Genomic DNA, 22,603 nt, shown 5'->3' on the forward strand with positions numbered 1-22,603 from the left:
TCATATTGGATAACTTCTACATAGATATAAAACAATACATTTGAAGTTTAATTCCTGAATAAGTCCATAGTTGCTGTTTAACTGTACCTCCACAGTGGCTCCACTGACGATGTGCTGGTAGATGATGGGGGGGCCTGGGCAGCAGATAGCGTTCCTTATCGCTGCAGTCCCCAGCTGACAGGCCCAGCTGTTCCTCCATCACCAGCTTCCTGTGGCTCCTGGGGGTCCGGGGGCTTCGGGGTGAGTCCGCCAGGGAGCGGTGGGGGGTCCCTGGGCATGACGGCAGCTGCACCACCTCGCAGCACCCCTCCAAAACGTCTGCCTCCATGCTGGTCGCCACAGAAACCACTGCAGCCACTTCGGGGCTCTTCCAGTGGAGGTGGGTCCCCAGCAGGGCCTGCAGGTCCCTAAAGAGGGCATCAAAGTCCATATTCACCCCCTTGAAGGGCTCCCCCCTGCTGGAGAGTCAGGGCAGGGCGATGAATGTCCCCGTTGACCCTCTGCAGCCGCTGGGTTAGAGCCATGGCCCCGGTCAGGAAGGCCACGGTGTTGGGCTCCAGGAGGGCCTGTTCAGAGATCATCTCCAGCCCAGTCAGGGAGCCCAGGAGTGGGGCAGAGGTCTGGAGGAAGTCAATGGCTCCGCTGCAGGTGCTGGAGGTCAGGTTGTCCAGGTGTGAGAGCAGCAATGCCTCCTGGTCTAGCAGAACATTACGGAGAGACAGGAAGCCCTCGCGTACACGGCGTCTTAGCTCGGTGCTGTCGGAGTCTGTCCGGGCCCTCAACTGGTCCATGGACACCATGTCAGCTTCACACTGGGACTTCACTACAGCCACATGACGGGTGCAGCAATAAACATCTGATACAAACTTACATTTCTGTATGAACTTTTAATGAATTAACTTTGAGTTTACTCTGCTGCAAGTAATCTGTTTGACATAATATTCCCTCTAAGCTGTGCACGTGCGTCGGCACGCAGCTCCCCTCGGATGGCCGGGCAGAAGAAATATCAGCCCATGCAGAGAAGAATGAGTTTGAACTTCACTCAACTTCCTAGTTTTTCCCTTTATTTAACACTGTCAAATGTTTCACTATACTGTGGAAAATTGTGCTCAAATCAATACAATATTAGCCACTTTCAATGTAACATACTGAAACAAAACAAACTATGCAAGATTTAGTATGCAAAATTAACTGTGTAAGAGATTTCCTTGTATGCAGAGAGCATTGGCGTATTATTCTATTGCATTGACAGGCATAACTCAGGCCCCTACTCTACAGCGCCATAACCAATCAGAGCTGCAGTAGGCCTATATGCAAATAGTCATATATTGATCTGTGCCATTCACTTTGAACTTGACTGTGTTTACAGCGTGAGTGGTCACGAGTAGATGCGCTTGTTTTGAGATCAAACCTGTGCACATTTGTTCATATTCTTTGCTAGTTAGTGAGTCATTAGCCCAGTTATCTCTAATTTCTAGTCAACAATGGGGGAGTGGTTGCTTCCGACAAGAGCACAAGATGTGTGCATTTCTAGTCATCTTTGAAAAGCTAGTCAGGTAAAGTGCGTTTTTTTTAAGTGTTAAAGGGGCAGTGTTGTATTTTGAGACAGGCTTGATAAGGTAAGTAGCCAATAGGCAGAGGGAAGCATAATTTGTCTGGTTTTCTATAATAATGGTATGGGAATAATAATGCATTTTATTTTGTAAAGTGGTGTCTTGCATCAAACAACAAACCATTTTAAGCCATCTCCTTGTCTGAAGGACTAGTGGATAACAGGGTAATGTTAAGCCCTGCATGTTTTTTTTAAGTCTCATGGAATGTAGGCCTACATTGAACACCACACACTTGCTGCTACTGTAGGCTGATTGATAGAACAGCTATTTCCATGTTAAAATGTTATGGGATGTATTTTTCTCCATTGTTTTCGATGGTAGGCCTCTCTGGTAGACCTACATTATGATAAAATATCCATAGTAGCCTACCTGACCACTGTTAAAACTGAAACTTAAAGCGAGTACGACCTCAGTGTTCACAGTAAACTTGCGCTGGAATTTGCACAGAATTTTCAAAATGCTCAAGTTTGTCCTCAGCAGACCTGAAATTTGCTCAGTGCCTATTTTCTTTTGAGGGAACATTGGCTACCATTACTACCAATCTCTGGTTCACAGAGATTGGATTTTGAGAATGTATTTTTTACTTGGAGTAATTAAGATATGAAAGGTTAGCACTGGTACATTCTGGCTGCACTTATAAAAGCGAATTAACTGAACAAAAGCTGTTTGTGCAGCAACATTAAGATGTCAAATGAACGACATAAATCCGTGAAATTAGAGTAGTAGACGTGACCTTACCCTTCCAAGCCTGCTCTAGGGAATTGTGGATGCCCACCTCCACGTGGGCGCGGGCCTCGTGGACTAGTGACACATCATGTCCCTGGTGCCCCTGTTCCATGCACCCCTGGCACCCCAGAGCTCCGTCGTCAAGGCAACAGTGGGACAGGGAGCGGTCGTGGTGGGTGGGGCACGGATCGCGGCACCCGCTCTCCACGGGCTCCGTCAGCACGTGGACCTGGAATGCCCGTTTGCCATGGAGTTTTCTCAGGCACTTGGCACAGAAGTTGAGGCCGCAGGTGTGGCAGTAGCGCTGGGCCTCACGCTGCTTACAGCAGATCTCGCAGGCGGTCACCCTCATGGGTATCTTCTTGGCACGGGTGTTTTTGGGTTGCTTCACCCGCCTCAGGCCCTCAAGCCTTTCCAGGAGCTGCCCAGCCACGTTAGCCAGGAGAAGGTTCTCTGGGAAGTGCCAGGACTCGCCGGGCTGGAGGGAGTAGTGGACCAGGCAGCGGGGGCACTGGGAGCAGGGCTGAGGTTGCTCAGCATCAGAAGCCTTGGTGCTGGGCGGCTTCTTGCGGACGCCTTCCAGGCAGGGCCGACAGAGGCAGTGGCCACAGGGCAGAGACACAGGCTGGAGGAGGAGAGTGTCACAGGCTGGGCAGCACAGGTGGAGAGCCAGGGAGCGGGTCACTGGGTCAAGCTCAGCTTTTGTCTGGGCATCCTGAGAGCTAGAAGGGGTAACAGGCAGGCTTAGGGGTCAGAGAGCTGGAAAAAAATACTAATGTAGTCACAGTTACACTACAATATCATCCCCCCACTATGCCAGACATTTTCAGATGACTATTTCTGTTATTCCAGTCCATATAAAAATAAAAAATAATATATGGCACTACTTCAGTACTTGTTAGGCTTTTTATCTGTTTCATACGCTATCTCCTTTCCTGTGTGTTTGGCTTTGGGGTTGTTGTGCATCTTCGAAGACCTCAAGCGCGGCCAACAGCCGGATTCGGAATCAGTACCAAGCATTCTTGTATTAGATAACAGATTCCCAATTCTATTTTATGCGTGAGATATCCTAAAGAAAACAAAGTCATGATTAGATTTCGCTCGTTAGGCTAGCCTACTTTCTATTTCACTCATTGGCTTACATTTTGGTTGCAAATTCTAATAGAGATCTTTATATTTAATTCGCCTAATCTAGTGAATTAATCTGCATTTTTCATTCATTACTGAGGCACTTACGTTCCTCAGGACGTCTGAGTGTGATCAAAAAGTAAACTCGCGGGAATATCTCAGCTGTTTTACTATGACGTACACTTTCGGCCGTCTATGACGTTATTATGGCAGCGTACGTGGCGGCCGAATTATGTGGTAACCTGGTCAAATTCCAAGCCCAGCGCTTTAATATAATTCTCTACAGCCTATTTCCTCGAAGTGGGGAAAAAGTTTATAAAACACAACCAATAAACACATCACTAGAAATGGCCACTAGATGGAGACATTGTATTACATTTGACATTGGATTAAACACACACACACACATCTCACTCCCCTTCTTGGCTTCCATGGCAACCCCCACCGTAACCTTTCCCGAATTGAATATTTTCCCCACGGGAACCACATCAGTTGGCATTCTCACAAACAATTGCAAAATTGTTTCAATAATATATATAACTTTTCTTGCAGCTCTGGAATATAAAGCTTTTTTTGAGGCCTTGCTCACAATTCATTCTGTGGCACTACAATGACCAAACGATATACTGTATGCGAGGCTCTTGATCATATCTTTGATCATGACACTGGTGAGGAGGAGAGAATCCTTGTTAAACTTTGACACAAAGTAGTCTGTGATAAATAGCACAATAGGTTTCATCTGAGTATCTGTTATAGTCAAAATCATACAATAATCCATCTTTTGTTTTACTCAAAAAAGAGTTGTATGAGCTCAGGTCAATGAGGCCTACAGGCCATAAATAGCAAATAGAAGTTAAAAACGTGTAATGTTCACAATAACTTAAGTTGATAAAAAGATAGCATTAACACAGCATTAGGTGATATACAGTGGGGCAAAAAGTATTTAGTCAGCCACCAATTGTGCAAGTTCTCCCACTTAAAAGGATGAGAGAGGCCTGTAATGTTCATCATAGGTACACTTCAACTATGACGGACAAAATTATTTTAAAAAATCCAGAAAATCACAATGTATGATTGTATAATGAATTTATTTGCAAATTATGGTGGAAAAATAAGTATTTGGTCAATAACAAAAGTTTCTCAATACTTTGTTATATACCCTTTGTTGGCAATGACAGAGGTCAAACTTTTTCTGTTCACACATTCACACAATGTTGCTGGTATTTTGGCCCATTCCTCCATGCAGATCTCCTCTAGAGCAGTGATGTTTTGGGGCTGTTGCTGGGCAACACAGACTTTCAACTCCCTCCAAAGATTTTCTATGGGGTTGAGATCTGGAGACTGGCTAGGCCACTCCAGGACCTTGAAATGCTTCTCACGAAGCCACTATTGCGTTGCCCGGGTGGTGTGTTTGGGATAATTGGCATACTGAAAGATCCAGCCACATTTAATATTCAATGCCCTTGCTGATGGAAGGAGGTTTTCACTCAAAATCTCACGATACATGGCCTCATTCATTCTTTCCTTTACACGGATCAGTCGTCCTGATCAGTCGTCCTGGTCCCTTTGCAGAAAAACAGCCCCAAAGCATGATGTTTTCACCCCCATGCTTCACAGTAGGTATGGTGTTCTTTGGATGCAACTCAGCATTCTTTGTCCTCCAAACACGACGAGTTGAGTTTTTACAAAAAGTTATATTTTGGTTTCATCTGACCATATGAAATTATCCCAATCTTCTTCTGGATCATCCAAATGCTCTCTAGCAAACTTCAGACGGGCCTGGACATGTACTGGCTTAAGCAGGGGGACACGTCTGACACTGCAGGATTTGAGTCCCTGGCAGCGTAGTGTGTTACTGATGGGAGGCTTTGGTACGTTGGTCCCAGCTCTCTGCAGGTCATTCACTAGGTCCCCCCGTGTGGTTCTGGGATTTTTGCTCACCATTCTTGTGATCATTTTGACCTCACGGGGTGAGATCTTGCGTGGAGCCCCAGAGGTGTAGGTGACCACATACTTATTTTCCACCATAATTTGCAAATAAATTCATAAAAAATCCTACAATGTGATTTTCTGGATTTTTTTCCCTCATTTTGTCTGTCATAGTTGAAGTGTACCTATGATGAAAATTACAGGCCTCTATCATCTTTTTAAGTGGGAGAACCTGCACAATTGGTGGCTGACTAATTAGTTTTTTTCCCCCACTGTATCTATTATTATGGATTTCTAATCAGCTATAATGGGATGGTCATTTTGGACCGGGAACACAGAATTAATTAACATGAAACTAACACATCAGGAGGGTTAAACTGTTAAATTGGTATAATACCTTTCATAGCTTTGAAATGCCATAGGCTGAAATGTCCATAGACTTAACTATATGACTAATTAGTGACCTGCGGCTGAGTATTTCCCACCCCATTTTAATGCACATTCTCTAGGCCTAGTTGTTTTCTGTATTGAACAAATTGATAAGGGACTGCAGAATGAACGAGACACAGCTAGATTCTAAAACAAGTCTTTATTGGTCAATTGACAGAAAGTGTTGTAGTGACCATCTAAAGTAAACTCAGAAAAACAGTCCAAAGAAAAAATCAAGAAAAAACTAAAAAAGGTTTTACACATTTTACAAGGATGATATTTATTTTCACCTTCTTCTTCTTCTTCTTCTTCTCTAACAGTGGTCACCAACCGGTGGATCGCGATATTAATAGATTAAAAACATGTTTTTAACCTTTATTTAATGTTGATTGACAGGTTGATCTTCAAGGCATTCCTAGTCGATCACCAAACATTTCTGTAGAAAAGCCAACGGTAACAGCATACGCTTGCGCCCCTTTTTTCCGTGTTGCGCTGTTGACGGTACGTTGATTCGTAAGCCCTGGGCACCGGGAATACAACGTTTTACCATGTTTTACCTTTGCATTTGTCTGAAAAGAAAAACTCCGGCTACCCTGCGGACCGGGAGATATGTGGCTAAATCGAGTGCGCTTTTGGTGCTGGCCAATCGGATAGCTCAATTCACGGTGCCTACCTACTTCCACGACCCCGGAAAATGAATGAATAGCCAAGTGTATGGCTAGCCCTGCGTTTTTATTATTATTATTAGCAGCTCGTCGTGTGCATTTTAATATCGAGGAGTATTTCACTTTCGCTGGTCATAGGAACAACATGAATTTGTGCCGAGGCAGATGTGGTGCGACTCGAGTTTTGCCATCAGGTGGAAGACTGTGTCCCCTCTCTGGTCAGTCTCACTGGAGGAAAGGAAGGAGAGAGCAAGGACCGTCTGCTGCTCACTTCCACCCACTGAGACGGTTTTCTTAAATAACTGGGAACTCGGGATTCATTGACTTGTAATCGTCCCAGACTACTGGGAACTCGGAAAAAGCAATATCCGAATTTTGGAAAATAGTTTTGAATGGTCATCCAACTCGTAAACGCTGGCATCTTTCTAGAACTCCGACTTCCCGACCTGAAGTTCACTGACTTCTTGGTTTGACCTCGTTTATTCAGAGTTCCCAGTTGTCTTAAAATCACCATGACCATCAGATGCAGGTACTGTACCATCAGTCTTGTTAAATAAAAAAGCGAATAATTTCTGCTCAGCTGTGCCTCACAAGTGCTACACCAACTGATCTATTAGCTCGAGTTTTGAAATATAATATGGTCGAGAATAACAATATTGTCAGGGCAGGCATATAGCCAATATGCTAAGATAATGTATTGTGTGCTGCACAAATCTCATTCCTACAGAGGTGTTTTTATTAGGTTAATGTAAAAATCATTATCTGAGTGGTAGATCTTGGCTTGCCTTCTGACTGCGAAAGTGATCTTGACTCAAATGTTGGTGACCACTGTTCTAAATCAAACGTTGGGAGAACATGGGGGAGGATTGATGCAAAGTCCAGCAAGAGTTCAAAGGGGATACATACGGGTACAGCTAGAACCAAAGGACTGTCCCCGGGAAGGAGTACAGCTAGAACCAAAGGACTGTCCCCGGGAAGGAGTACAGCTAGAACCAAAGGACTGTCCCCGGGAAGGAGTACAGCTAGAACCAAAGGACTGTCCCCGGGAAGGAGTACAGCTAGAACCAAAGGACTGTCCCTGGGAAGGAGTACAGCTAGAACCAAAGGACTGTCCCCGGGAAGGAGGAGTACAGCTAGAACCAAAGGACTGTCCCCGGGAAGGAGTACAGCTAGAACCAAAGGACTGTCCCCGGGAAGGAGTACATCAAGCAGGGTCACAGAGTCAAATACCCAAATGAAGAAAATAGAAACGTTCAATTTGTCCTCATGGCAGGTTAAACAACGTTTTGTAATAGGTGGACTGTATGATGGGGGATTGCTGGGATTGACTACAGAAAGACAGAAGACAACACCCTATACATGCCCTGCCCATTAACCAGTTTAAATTGGTTTAACCTCCATGATAATTTCCCACTGTTGTCTGCCATTCTGAAATGTAGGAACAGCGGTGTCTGTTTGTCTTGCCTGTCTTAACAGAGACAGAAAGCACAGCCATTTGGAATGAACTGAACATTGAGATGCAAACATATAGAGAGGGGTGGGTTTGGTGTGATATGAACATAATTAAATGACATGGGTGGGTTAGTACATAGAGCTACATGTGCATACATACATACAGAGGGAGGGGCTTTGTTAGGTTCAGGGCAGGGTCACCTACTCTAGTCAGTATGTACAGGTAAGAGGAACATATCAAAATGTACAAGGTTCCTTCTCTCTTATAGTGTGTCCAAAAAAAATCAGAACAGGCAAGGTCAACTTTCACCTGGGTGCTTATTCAGTTGGGTACAGAATATTGAAGATAGAAATTAAAAGCATATAGCTGACATGGTTATTGTTTTGCATCACAGAGAAACTTGTCTGTTCTATGCAACATATTTCTATCTGCACATTCTGTAACGTTGCAACTGCATGATTATGCCTCAAGTAACTACAACATCTCCAAAAGGACACCAATCAAAAAAACAAAGATTGTTTAGTGCCATTGGTTACACCAAGTGTAAAATCACCTAGACACATCATCCAGGCTTAAATACGCAGTGATAAATCAAATATGTTCCATTGCAATAAACTCAACATATTTTTCAGGTATTAAAATATTGCAAATCAATGCAAAAAAGTTTTTCTTATTTTGTCTTAATTTTTAATTTGATGCAATAGACAAAAGGTATGATATACTGAACACAGATACACTACATGACCAAAAGTATGTGGACACCTGCTCGTCAAACTTCTCATTCCAAAACCATGGGCATTAATATGGAGTTGGTCCCCCCTTTGCTGCTATAACAGCCTTCACTCTTCTGGGAAGGATTTCCACTAGATGTTGGAACATTGCTGCAGGGTCTTGCTTCCATTCAGCCACAAGAGCATTAGTGAGGTTGGGCACTGATGTTGGCAGATTATGCCTGGCTTGCAGTCGGCATTCCAATTCATTCCAATGGTGTTAGATGGTGTTGAGGTCAGGGCTCTGTGCAGGCCAGTCAAGTTCTTTCACACCGATCTCAACAAACCATTTCTGTATGTAGGGGTGTTGCGGTGACCTTATTACCGCCACACTGTCGGTCACGAGTCATGAAGGCAGTCAAATTCCAAATGACCGCTTAGTCATGGTAATTAGGCTTCTCCAAGCTCTTATGCTGCTGATGGTAATTAGTAGTCTACCAAACTTGCTAACTGCCTGGTCCTCAGCACTCTGTTGTCCCTCTAATCACTCTCACATCAATGTAAATGTATTCGCAAATCTAATCAAACACTTAATGAGAGCCCATGAGCTCATGTTGCACAACAGTTCTATAGGGTGTGCAATTGCGTGAGAACCTTGCTTTGTGCACGGGGGCATTGTCATGCTGAAACAGGTAAGGGTCTTTCCCAAACTGTTGCCACAAAGTTGGAAGCATAGCATAATCTAGAATGGCATTGTATTCCTTAGCGATAAGATTTCCCTTCACTGGAACTAAGGGGCCGAGCCCGATGCATGAAAAACAGCCCCAGACCATTGTTCCTCCTCCACCAAACTTTACAGTTGGCACTACGCATTTGTGCAGGTAGCGTTCTACTGGAACCCAGATTCGTCTGTCGGACTGCCAGATGGGGAAGAGTGATCCATCACTCCAGAGAACATTTTTCCAGTGCTCCAGAGTCCAGTGGTGGTGAGCTTTACACCACTCAAGCTGATGTTTGGCATTGCACAGGGTGATCTTAGGGTTGTGTGTGGCTGCTCGGCCATAGAAACCAATTTCATGAAGCCCCCGACAAACAGTTATTGTGCTGACTTTGCTTCCAGAGGCAGTTTTGAATTCGGGAGTGAGTGTTGCAACCGAGGACATAATTTTTTCAGTTTCAGTCCTCGGCGGTCCCTTTCTGTGGCCTTCCCCTTGTGGCTAAGCTGTTGTTGCTCCTAGATGTTTCCACTTCACAATAACAGCACTTACAGTTGACCGGAGCAGCTCTAGCAGGGCAGAAATTTGATGAACTAACTTGTTGGAAAGGTGACATCCTATGACGGTGCCATGTTGAAAGTGACTGAGCTCTTAAGTAGGGCCATTCTACTGACAATGTTTGTCTTTGGAGATTGCATGGCGGTGGGCTTGATTTTTTACACCCGTCAGCAACGGATGTGACTGAAATAGCCAAATCCACTAATTTGATGGGGTGTCCACATACTCTTGCAATATAGTGTATCAAGGTAAGGATCGAAGGTGTTCCCCTATACTGGACTGTACCATCTTAAAGGAAAACTCCACCCAAAGACTATCATTTGGTATTTGTTTCATTAGTTGGTTGTTACCATTACAAAAGATCACAGCGACCTATAGGACCACAGTTTCTCAGACAAGATTTTAGACCCTGAAAAAATAGGTGGAAAACAGATGTTTGACAAGCAATTTCAGTTGTATACAGTATTTTCACATTTTGTTGTCTTTTTTTCACAGTCTCAGTAAAAAACAGTAGGTAAGGTTTCAGCTTGTGGACGAGGGCTTGAGGTCTGAGGTACTCAAGACCACAGGATAGTATTACAGCATTGGAGTACCACAGGGTAGCCTTTAGTTAACACCACATAGTTTGACATAAAGGAAAGGAGTCTTTTTAAATTCAGACTGGTGTTGTGTGTGTGTGTGTTTTCACTTTAGTGCTCATTCTATTCTTAATACCATTTCCTTTTTTCACCAGTAGGGGGAGATGTTACCTCAACTCAGAGAAATCTCAGGTAGTCTCATGACTTGAACAATTTATTTTATAGTAGTGAGTATGTTGACGCCTCAGCGTGTGTGTGTATATACATCAGTGTGTATGTGTGTGCATCAGTGTGTATATCAGTATGTATGTATAATTTTATTCAGTCCAGCTGGCCCCTCTTGCTGCTCTGTTGTACCCTGGGAGCTCCTTGAACCTCCTCCTCCTCGCTGTCGTCTGACTCTGTGCTGGTGATGTCATCCTCTTCATCTTCCTCCTCCTCCTCCTCACTGGCCTCTTCCTCAGCTCCCTGGGGCTCCTGGAAGCTCTGCATGGGGCACAGAGAGGCAACAGGTGTGTTACAGGCTCTGGAGCTGATTACTGTGGCCCTTGTGTATCCTACTCTGTTTCACTATGTCCCATTCCTCCCTCCCTCTGCCCTCTATCTTCAGGTACTCACTCTATTTCAGTCCAATCTCACCTTTCTCACTGACAAAGCTGACTCAGTACCTCTCATCACTAATTATTGAATTCCCCGTGTTTAGTGCATTCATGTGTCCCTATATATCTAGTAATTCATTTATTATAAAGGTGTATACTGTTGTTATTTCCCTCTTTTGCCAGTATCATGGCTATTTATTGTGCGTAAGGCTAATTGTGTGTCGAGCAAATGTTTGGTCAATTTGCATTGTGACGAATTTCAGTTTCATATTTAAATGCATTAATTGACCCTTTTGCAATCCTCCAAGTGGATGCCATGTTCAGGTGCACATGGACTCCTGCTCCACTGACGAGAAAGAAGTTAGTTTATTTCCATATTGTAATGTGTCCTGTGTTTGAAGTTGGCTCATCTCGGAGCTCCATGTCTTGTCTATCATGTCCGTGCGTAATGGGACCATACGCAGGTTGCAGAACTATTGTTATGAAATGTGTATTCATTCATTTAAAGATTTCACGCATTGAGGATAAGCCAGGAATGTTTAAGATGTTTATTTCGATGTAATATGTAATATAATGAAGATGCCTGTTAACATGATTTAATGGGTAAAGAGCACCATGTGTAATGGTATGGTCCATAAGGAGGGGCCATAGGTATAAAGGTACCTGTTTCACCTATGAGCTGTGAGCTGGAGGGATGTTCTAGCTCTGGTATGTGAGCTGTTTTGGAGGCTGTCCATAACCTGGTATGCCCCAACCTGCTTCTATTGGTTTGGCAGGGTAGGCCTGATTGAGGCTGAGGGTTTTGATTTCTATTCAAACCTGTATTCTGTAAAGATTATGTAACTATTCATAGGATCTTGTCATTCACCTGGAACCACCTTTCACTGTTAATATACTGGACAGTATCTTGCCCCTGATCCTGCTGCCTCCTCCTACTTACTGCCCTTAAGGCTGTTCCAAAATCTGGTCCCTACAACACTCACCTTCCTTCCTTTATTCCTCCCTCGCCTCTCCCCCACGGTTTTGTTTTCAGTCCCCCTCTTCCCCTTACCTCCATAGGATTGACTGTGATATTGAGCGCTGAGTCGTTCCAGTCCAGCTCTCCCTCCTTGGTTGTGTCTGAGCTCCTGCCCTCCTGTTGGTGTGTCAGGTGAATACGGTAGATGCCTAGCACAACCACCACCACCAGGGCGGCGATACAGATCACTATCACCACTGTGGCAGCACTGGGGACTCCTTGGGGAAAGGTAATGTTAATGTATGTTAAGTAACATGGTGCACCCACACGCATTACAAATATTTGGTTATGCACACAACCAAAATATCTTAGTTGTATGTACACACACATAATGGGTGCATTACACACACACACACACACACACACACACACACACACACACACACACACACACACACACACACACACACACACACACACACACACACACACACACACACACACACACACACACACACACACACACACACACACACACACACACACACACACACAGTCCTTGATCTGTAATGTTTATCTGTTGAATGCTGATCTGTACTTTCAAAATAAGATCACCACCCTGCCTTCTCTCTCTGTCATTCAGAGAAGATATTAGAAATGTGTGTGTTCATTCAGCTACAGAGGACTCTTTTAATTGGTCAATTGATTCAGTCTGCCTCCTTATTACACACACAGACCGAGAGAGATTTTTTAAAGACCAATCCATAGCCATTGATCTCTCTCATGTAAAAGCCCCCTCAGTATATATACATGAATGCACACAGAATGTTGCTAGAGGGTGTGTATGGTCTCCTAACAGAACAATGTACATTATTCACCTCATTAAAGACACTACTGGGAAAATCGTTCTCATCCCTCCTCCCTGTTCTCTTTCTTTCTTTCTTTCTTTCTTTCTTTCTTTCTTTCTTTCTTTCTTTCTTTCTCTCTTTCTCTCTTTCTTTCTCTCTTTCTTTCTCTCTTTCTTTCTCTCTTTCTTTCTCTCTTTCTTTCTTTCTCTCTCTCTCTTTCTTTCTTTCTCTCTCGGATTTGTTTTCAAATTGTTTGTGGATCTGTGTAATCTGAGGAAAATATGTCTCTCTAATATGGTCATACATTGGGCAGGAAGGTTAGGAAGTGCAGCTCAGTTTCCACTTCATTTTGTGGGCAGTGTGCACATAGCATGTCTTCTCTTGAGAGCCCGGTCTGCCTACGGCGGCCTTTCTCAATAGCAAGGCTATGCTCACTGAGTCTGTACATAGTCATTCACAGTGGTCAGGTATTCTGCCACTGTGTACTCTCTGTTTAAGGCCAAATAGCTTTCTTGTTTGCTCTGTTTTTTTGTTAATTCTTTCCAATGTGTCAAGTAATTATCTTTTTGTTTTCTCATGATTTGGTTGGGTCTAATTGTGTTGTTCTCCTGACCCCTCCTGTCTCAGCCTCCAGTATTTATGCTGCAGTAGTTTATGTGTTGGGGGGCTAGGGTCAGTTTGTTATATCTGGAGTACTTCTCCTGTCCTATTCGGTGTCCTGTGTGAATTTAAGTGTGCTCTATCTAATTCTCTCTTTCTCTCTCTCGGAGGACCTGAGCCCTAGGACCATGCCCCAGGACTACCTGACATGATGACTCCTTGCTGTCCCCAGTCCACCTGGCCATGCTGCTGCTCCAGTTTCAACTGTTCTGCCTTATTATTATTTGACCATGCTGGTCATTTATGAACATTTGAACATCTTGGCCATATTCTGTTATAATCTCCACCCGGCACAGCCAGAAGAGGACTGGCCATCCCACATAGCCAGGTTCCTCTCTAGGTTTCTTCCTAGGTTTTGGCCTTTCTAGGGAGTTTTTCCTAGCCACCGTGCTTCTACACCTGCATTGCTTGCTGTTTGGGGTTTTTAACTGCTCTTTTCTGGATTTTGATAATTAGTGGGTATCGGCCTAATTCTGCTCTGCATGCATTATTTGGTGTTCTACGTTGTACACAGAGGATATTTTTGCAGAATTCTGCATCACTCTCTCTTCAACAATAGTAGCTATTTACACACACACACACACACACACACACACACACACACACACACACACACACACACACACACACACACACACACACACACACACACACACACACACACACACACACACACACACACACACACACACACACACACACACACACACACACACACACCTGCTCTTTCCCAATATTTAAAAGCAGTGGTAGGGCACAGAGCTCCCCAGGACACTAAGCCATCCATTAGGGTTGAATAAATAATTAACAGAAAGCCGAAATTGGGAGGCGATGTTCAAGATTGAGATCTGTAGGGTCTTTTTCACCAGCCTCTCTCTCTGTTTTTTAGCTAAGATGTATCACTGTCTCTGTGCTAGCAATAGAGTGGACTCACTGGGTTCTGAAGATCCTAGTCCTGAAGATCTATGAACACACCCACTTCGACTCATCAACTGCTCTGATTCATTGAATTAGGTGTGCTAATGTTGGTCTGGAACAGAATTATCAGGCTTGATGGTTAAGTCCTACCTGAGCTGTGTGTGGGATATAGACTGATGATTCTATAGTGAGCTGTGTGTGGAGTATAGACTGATGATTCTATAGTGATCTGTGTGTGGAGTATAGACTGATGATTCTATAGTGAGCTGTGTGTGGAGTATAGACTGATGATTCTATAGTGAGCTGTGTGTGGGGTATAGACTGATTATTCTGTAGTGAGCTGTGTGTGGGGTATGGACTGCTGATTCTGTAGTGAGCTGTGTGTGGGGTATAGACTGCCGATTCTGTAGTGAGCTGTGTGTGGTGTATAGACTAATGATTCTACAGTGAGCTGTGTGTGGGGTATAGAGTGATGATTCTACAGTCTTACCTGAACCGTGTGTGGGGTATAGACTGCTGATTCTATAGTGAGCTGTGTGTGTGGTATAGACTTATGATTCTATAGTGAGCTGTGTGTGGTGTATACACCGATGATTCTGTAGTGAGCTGTGTGTGGGGTATAGACTGATTCTGTAGTGAGCTGTGTGTGGGGTATAGACTGCTGATTCTGTAGTGAGCTGTGTGTGGTGTATACACCGATGATTCTGTAGTGAGCTGTGTGTGGGGTATGGACTGCTGATTCTGTAGTGAGCTGTGGGTGGGGTATGGACTGCAGATTCTGTAGTGAGCTGTGTGTGGGGTATAGACTGCTGATTCTGTAGTGAGCTGTGGGTGGGGTATGGACTGCGGATTCTGTAGTGAGCTGTGTGTGGGGTATGGACTGCTGATTCTGTAGTGAGCTGTGTGTGGGGTATAGACTGCTGATTCTGTAGTGAGCTGTGGGTGGGGTATGGACTGCAGATTCTGTAGTGAGCTGTGTGTGGGGTATAGACTGCTGATTCTGTAGTGAGCTGTGGGTGGGGTATAGACTGCTGATTCTGTAGTGAGCTGTGGGTGGGGTATGGACTGCTGATTCTGTAGTGAGCTGTGTGTGGGGTATAGACTGCTGATTCTGTAGTGAGCTGTGGGTGGGGTATGGACTGCTGATTCTGTAGTGAGCTATGTGTGGGGTATGGACTAATGATTCTGCAGTGAGCTGTGTGTGGGGTATAGACTGCTGATTCTGTAGTGAGCTGTGTGTGGGGTATAGACTGCTGATTCTGTAGTGAGCTGTGTGTGGGGTATAGACCGATTATTCTGTAGTGAGCTGTGTGTGGGGTACAGACTGATGATTCTGTAGTGAGCTGTGTGTGGGGTATGGACTGATGATTCTACAGTGAGCTGTGTGTGGGGTATAGACTGCTGATTCTGTAGTGAGCTGTGTGTGGGGTATAGACTGCTGATTCTGTAGTGAGCTGTGTGTGGAGTATGGACTGCTGATTCTGTAGTGAGCTGTGTGTGGGGTATAGACTGCTGATTTTGTAGTGAACTGTGTTTGGGGTATGGACTCATGATTCTGTAGTGAGCTGTGTGTGGGGTATAGACTGCTGATTCTGTAGTGAGCTATGTGTGGGGTATAGACTGATGATTCTGTAGTGAGCTGTGTGTGGGGTATGGACTGATGATTCTGTAGTGAGCTGTGTGTAGGGTATAGAGTGATGATTCTACAGTCTTACCTGAACCGTGTGTGGGGTATAGACTGATGATTCTGTAGTGAGCTGTGTGTGGGGTATAGACTGCTGATTCTGTAGTGAGCTGTGTGTGTGGTATAGACTTATGATTCTATAGTGAGCTGTGTGTGGTGTATAGACCGATGATTCTGTAGTGAGCTGTGTGTGGAGTATGGACTGCTGATTCTGTAGTGAGCTGTGTGTGGGGTATAGACTGCTGATTTTGTAGTGAACTGTGTGTGGGGTATGGACTCATGATTCTGTAGTGAGCTGTGTGTGGGGTATAGACTGCTGATTCTGTAGTGAGCTATGTGTGGGGTATAGACTGATAATTCTGTAGTGAGCTGTGTGTGGGGTATGGACTGATGATTCTGTAGTGAGCTGTGTGTAGGGTATAGACTCATGATTATGTAGTGAGTTGTGTGTGGTGTATAGACTGATGATTCCATAGTGAGCTGTGTGTTGGGTATAGAGTGATGATTCTACAGTCTTACCTGAACCGTGTGTGGGGTATAGACTGATGATTCTGTAGTGAGCTGTGTGTGGGGTATAGACTGCTGATTCTGTAGTGAGCTGTGGGTGGGGTATGGACTGCAGATTCTGTAGTGAGCTATGTGTGGGGTATAGACTGCTGATTCTGTAGTGAGCTGTGGGTGGGGTATGGACTGCTGATTCTGTAGTGAGCTGTGTGTGGGGTATAGAGTGATGATTCTACAGTCTTACTTGAACCGTGTGTGGGGTATAGACTGCTGATTCTGTAGTGAGCTGTGTGTGGGGTATAGACTGTTGATTCTGTAGTGAGCTGTGGGTAGGGTATGGACTGCTGATTCTGTAGTGAGCTGTGTGTGGGGTATAGACTGCTGATTCTGTAGTGAGCTGTGTGTGGGGTATAGACTGCTGATTCTGTAGTGAGCTGTGTGTGGGGTATAGACTGCTGATTCTGTAGTGAGCTGTGTGTGGGGTATAGACTGCTGATTCTGTAGTGAGCTGTGGGTGGGGTATGGACTGCTGATTCTGTAGTGAGCTGTGTGTGGGGTATAGACTGCTGATTCTGTAGTGAGCTGTTTGTGGCGTATAGACTGCTGATTCTGTAGTGAGCTATGTGTGGGGTATGGACTGATGATTCTGCAGTGAGCTGTGTGTGGGGTATAGACTGCTGATTCTGTAGTGAGCTGTGTGTGGGGAAAAGACTCATGATTATGTAGTGAGTTGTGTGTGGTGTATAGACTGATGATTCTATAGTGAGCTGTGTGTGGGGTATAGAGTGATGATTCTACAGTCTTACCTGAACCGTGTGTGGGGTATAGACTGCTGATTCTGTAGTGAGCTGTGTGTGGGGTATAGACTGCTGATTCTGTAGTGAGCTGTGCGTGGGGTATAGACTGCTGGGTCTGTAGTGAGCTGTGGGTGGGGTATGGACTGCAGATTCTGTAGTGAGCTGTGTGTAGGGTATAGACTGCTGGGTCTGTAGTGAGCTGTGGGTGGGGTATGGACTGCAGATTCTGTAGTGAGCTGTGTGTGGGGTATAGACTGCTGGGTCTGTAGTGAGCTGTGGGTGGGGTATGGACTGCAGATTCTGTAGTGAGCAGTGTGTGGGGTATAGACTGCAGATTCTGTAGTGAGCTGTGTGTGGGGTATAGAGTGATGATTCTACAGTCTTACCTGAACCGTGTGTGGTGTATAGACTGATGATTCTGTAGTGAGCTGTGTGTGGGGTGTAGACTGCTGATTCTGTAGTGAGCTATGTGTGGGGTATGGACTGATGATTCTGCAGTGAGCTGTGTGTGGGGTATAGACTCATGATTATGTAGTGAGTTGTGTGTGGTGTATAGACTGATGATTCTATAGTGAGCTGTGTGTGGGGTATAGACTCATGATTATGTAGTGAGTTGTGTGTGGTGTATAGACTGATGATTCTATAGTGAGCTGTGTGTTGGGTATAGAGTGATGATTCTACAGTCTTACCTGAACCGTGTGTGGGGTATAGACTGATGATTCTGTAGTGAGCTGTGTGTGGGGTATAGACTGCTGATTCTGTAGTGAGCTGTGGGTGGGGTATGGACTGCAGATTCTGTAGTGAGCTATGTGTGGGGTATAGACTGCTGATTCTGTAGTGAGCTGTGGGTGGGGTATGGACTGCTGATTCTGTAGTGAGCTATGTGTGGGGTATAGAGTGATGCTTCTACAGTCTTACCTGAACCGTGTGTGGGGTATAGACTGCTGATTCTGTAGTGAGCTGTGGGTGGGGTATGGACTGCAGATTCTGTAGTGAGCTATGTGTGGGGTATAGACTGCTGATTCTGTAGTGAGCTGTGGGTGGGGTATGGACTGCTGATTCTGTAGTGAGCTGTGTATGGGGTATAGAGTGATGATTCTACAGTCTTACTTGAACCGTGTGTGGGGTATAGACTGCTGATTCTGTAGTGAGCTGTGTGTGGGGTATAGACTGCTGATTCTGTAGTGAGCTGTGGGTAGGGTATGGACTGCTGATTCTGTAGTGAGCTGTGTGTGGGGTATAGATTGCTGATTCTGTAGTGAGCTGTGTGTGGGGTATAGACTGCTGATTCTGTAGTGAGCTGTGTGTGGGGTATAGACTGCTGATTCTGTAGTGAGCTGTGGGTGGGGTATGGACTGCTGATTCTGTAGTGAGCTGTGTGTGGGGTATAGACTGCTGATTCTGTAGTGAGCTGTTTGTGGCGTATAGACTGCTGATTCTGTAGTGAGCTATGTGTGGGGTATGGACTGATGATTCTGCAGTGAGCTGTGTGTGGGGTATAGACTGCTGATTCTGTAGTGAGCTGTGTGTGGGGAAAAGACTCATGATAATGTAGTGAGTTGTGTGTGGTGTATAGACTCATGATTATGTAGTGAGTTGTGTGTGGTGTATAGACTGATGATTCCATAGTGAGCTGTGTGTTGGGTATAGAGTGATGATTCTACAGTCTTACCTGAACCGTGTGTGGGGTATAGACTGATGATTCTGTAGTGAGCTGTGTGTGGGGTATAGACTGCTGATTCTGTAGTGAGCTGTGGGTGGGGTATGGACTGCTGATTCTGTAGTGAGCTGTGTGTGGGGTATAGAGTGATGATTCTACAGTCTTACTTGAACCGTGTGTGGGGTATAGACTGCTGATTCTGTAGTGAGCTGTGTGTGGGGTATAGACTGTTGATTCTGTAGTGAGCTGTGGGTAGGGTATGGACTGCTGATTCTGTAGTGAGCTGTGTGTGGGGTATAGACTGCTGATTCTGTAGTGAGCTGTGTGTGGGGTATAGACTGCTGATTCTGTAGTGAGCTATGTGTGGGGTATGGACTGATGATTCTGCAGTGAGCTGTGTGTGGGGTATAGACTGCTGATTCTGTAGTGAGCTGTGTGTGGGGAAAAGACTCATGATTATGTAGTGAGTTGTGTGTGGTGTATAGACTGATGATTCTATAGTGAGCTGTGTGTGGGGTATAGAGTGATGATTCTACAGTCTTACCTGAACCGTGTGTGGGGTATAGACTGCTGATTCTGTAGTGAGCTGTGTGTGGGGTATAGACTGCTGATTCTGTAGTGAGCTGTGCGTGGGGTATAGACTGCTGGGTCTGTAGTGAGCTGTGGGTGGGGTATGGACTGCAGATTCTGTAGTGAGCTGTGTGTAGGGTATAGACTGCTGGGTCTGTAGTGAGCTGTGGGTGGGGTATGGACTGCAGATTCTGTAGTGAGCTGTGTGTGGGGTATAGACTGCTGGGTCTGTAGTGAGCTGTGGGTGGGGTATGGACTGCAGATTCTGTAGTGAGCAGTGTGTGGGGTATAGACTGCAGATTCTGTAGTGAGCTGTGTGTGGGGTATAGAGTGATGATTCTACAGTCTTACCTGAACCGTGTGTGGTGTATAGACTGATGATTCTGTAGTGAGCTGTGTGTGGGGTGTAGACTGCTGATTCTGTAGTGAGCTATGTGTGGGGTATGGACTGATGATTCTGCAGTGAGCTGTGTGTGGGGTATAGACTCATGATTATGTAGTGAGTTGTGTGTGGTGTATAGACTGATGATTCTATAGTGAGCTGTGTGTGGGGTATAGACTCATGATTATGTAGTGAGTTGTGTGTGGTGTATAGACTGATGATTCTATAGTGAGCTGTGTGTTGGGTATAGAGTGATGATTCTACAGTCTTACCTGAACCGTGTGTGGGGTATAGACTGATGATTCTGTAGTGAGCTGTGTGTGGGGTATAGACTGCTGATTCTGTAGTGAGCTGTGGGTGGGGTATGGACTGCAGATTCTGTAGTGAGCTATGTGTGGGGTATAGATTGCTGATTCTGTAGTGAGCTGTGTGTGGGGTATAGACTGCTGATTCTGTAGTGAGCTGTGTGTGGGGTATAGACTGCTGATTCTGTAGTGAGCTGTGGGTGGGGTATGGACTGCTGATTCTGTAGTGAGCTGTGTGTGGGGTATGGACTGCAGATTCTGTAGTGAGCTATGTGTGGGGTATAGACTGCTGATTCTGTAGTGAGCTGTGGGTGGGGTATGGACTGCTGATTCTGTAGTGAGCTGTGTATGGGGTATAGAGTGATGATTCTACAGTCTTACTTGAACCGTGTGTGGGGTATAGACTGCTGATTCTGTAGTGAGCTGTGTGTGGGGTATAGACTGCTGATTCTGTAGTGAGCTGTGGGTAGGGTATGGACTGCTGATTCTGTAGTGAGCTGTGTGTGGGGTATAGATTGCTGATTCTGTAGTGAGCTGTGTGTGGGGTATAGACTGCTGATTCTGTAGTGAGCTGTGTGTGGGGTATAGACTGCTGATTCTGTAGTGAGCTGTTTGTGGCGTATAGACTGCTGATTCTGTAGTGAGCTATGTGTGGGGTATGGACTGATGATTCTGCAGTGAGCTGTGTGTGGGGTATAGACTGCTGATTCTGTAGTGAGCTGTGTGTGGGGAAAAGACTCATGATTATGTAGTGAGTTGTGTGTGGTGTATAGACTGATGATTCTATAGTGAGCTGTGTGTGGGGTATAGACTGCTGATTCTGTAGTGAGCTGTGCGTGGGGTATAGACTGCTGGGTCTGTAGTGAGCTGTGGGTGGGGTATGGACTGCAGATTCTGTAGTGAGCTGTGTGTAGGGTATAGACTGCTGGGTCTGTAGTGAGCTGTGGGTGGGGTATGGACTGCAGATTCTGTAGTGAGCTGTGTGTGGGGTATAGACTGCTGGGTCTGTAGTGAGCTGTGGGTGGGGTATGGACTGCAGATTCTGTAGTGAGCAGTGTGTGGGGTATAGACTGCAGATTCTGTAGTGAGCTGTGTGTGGGGTATAGAGTGATGATTCTACAGTCTTACCTGAACCGTGTGTGGTGTATAGACTGATGATTCTGTAGTGAGCTGTGTGTGGGGTGTAGACTGCTGATTCTGTAGTGAGCTATGTGTGGGGTATGGACTGATGATTATTCAGTGAGCTGTGTGTGGGGTATAGACTCATGATTATGTAGTGAGTTGTGTGTGGTGTATAGACTGATGATTCTATAGTGAGCTGTGTGTGGGGTATAGACTCATGATTATGTAGTGAGTTGTGTGTGGTGTATAGACTGATGATTCTATAGTGAGCTGTGTGTGGGGTATAGACTGCTGATTCTGTAGTGAGCTATGTGTGGGGTATAGACTGCTGATTCTGTAGTGAGCTGTGGGTGGGGTATGGACTGCTGATTCTGTAGTGAGCTGTGTATGGGGTATAGAGTGATGATTCTACAGTCTTACTTGAACCGTGTGTGGGGTATAGACTGCTGATTCTGTAGTGAGCTGTGTGTGGGGTATAGACTGCTGATTCTGTAGTGAGCTGTGGGTAGGGTATGGACTGCTGATTCTGTAGTGAGCTGTGTGTGGGGTATAGATTGCTGATTCTGTAGTGAGCTGTGTGTGGGGTATAGACTGCTGATTCTGTAGTGAGCTGTGTGTGGGGTATAGACTGCTGATTCTGTAGTGAGCTGTGGGTGGGGTATGGACTGCTGATTCTGTAGTGAGCTGTGTGTGGGGTATAGACTGCTGATTCTGTAGTGAGCTGTTTGTGGCGTATAGACTGCTGATTCTGTAGTGAGCTATGTGTGGGGTATGGACTGATGATTCTGCAGTGAGCTGTGTGTGGGGTATAGACTGCTGATTCTATAGTGAGCTGTGTGTGGGGTATAGACTGCTGATTCTGTAGTGAGCTGTGTGTGGGGTATAGACTGCTGATTCGCTCTGGATAAGAGCGTCTGCTAAATGACTTAAATGTAATGTAATGTAAATGATTCTGTAGTGAGCTGTGTGTGGGGTATAGACTGCTGATTCTGTAGTGAGCTGTGGGTGGGGTATGGACTGCTGATTCTGTAGTGAGCTGTGTGTGGGGTATAGACTGCTGATTCTGTAGTGAGCTGCATGTGGGGTATAGA

The 22,603-nt window shown here is 45.2% G+C and overlaps 1 protein-coding gene across 1 annotated transcript in view; it reads right to left on the minus strand.

Moving 5' to 3' along the window:
- Positions 1-8,891: 8,891 nt before the first annotated feature.
- LOC124018156 (calsyntenin-2-like) overlaps positions 8,892-22,603 on the minus strand; it is a 156,097-nt gene continuing 142,385 nt past the window's right edge. The window contains exons 14-15 of the mRNA XM_046333424.1: positions 12,156-12,340; positions 8,892-10,991 (exon numbers count right to left, since the gene is read on the minus strand). Of these exons, the coding sequence (XP_046189380.1) occupies positions 10,827-10,991; positions 12,156-12,340 (350 nt within the window). The 3' untranslated portion in view covers positions 8,892-10,826. The remainder of the gene's footprint in view (positions 10,992-12,155; positions 12,341-22,603) is intronic.

The sequence above is a fragment of the Oncorhynchus gorbuscha genome, unplaced genomic scaffold, assembly GCF_021184085.1.
Source record: "Oncorhynchus gorbuscha isolate QuinsamMale2020 ecotype Even-year unplaced genomic scaffold, OgorEven_v1.0 Un_scaffold_40:::fragment_4:::debris, whole genome shotgun sequence".
Lineage (NCBI taxonomy): Eukaryota > Metazoa > Chordata > Actinopteri > Salmoniformes > Salmonidae > Oncorhynchus > Oncorhynchus gorbuscha.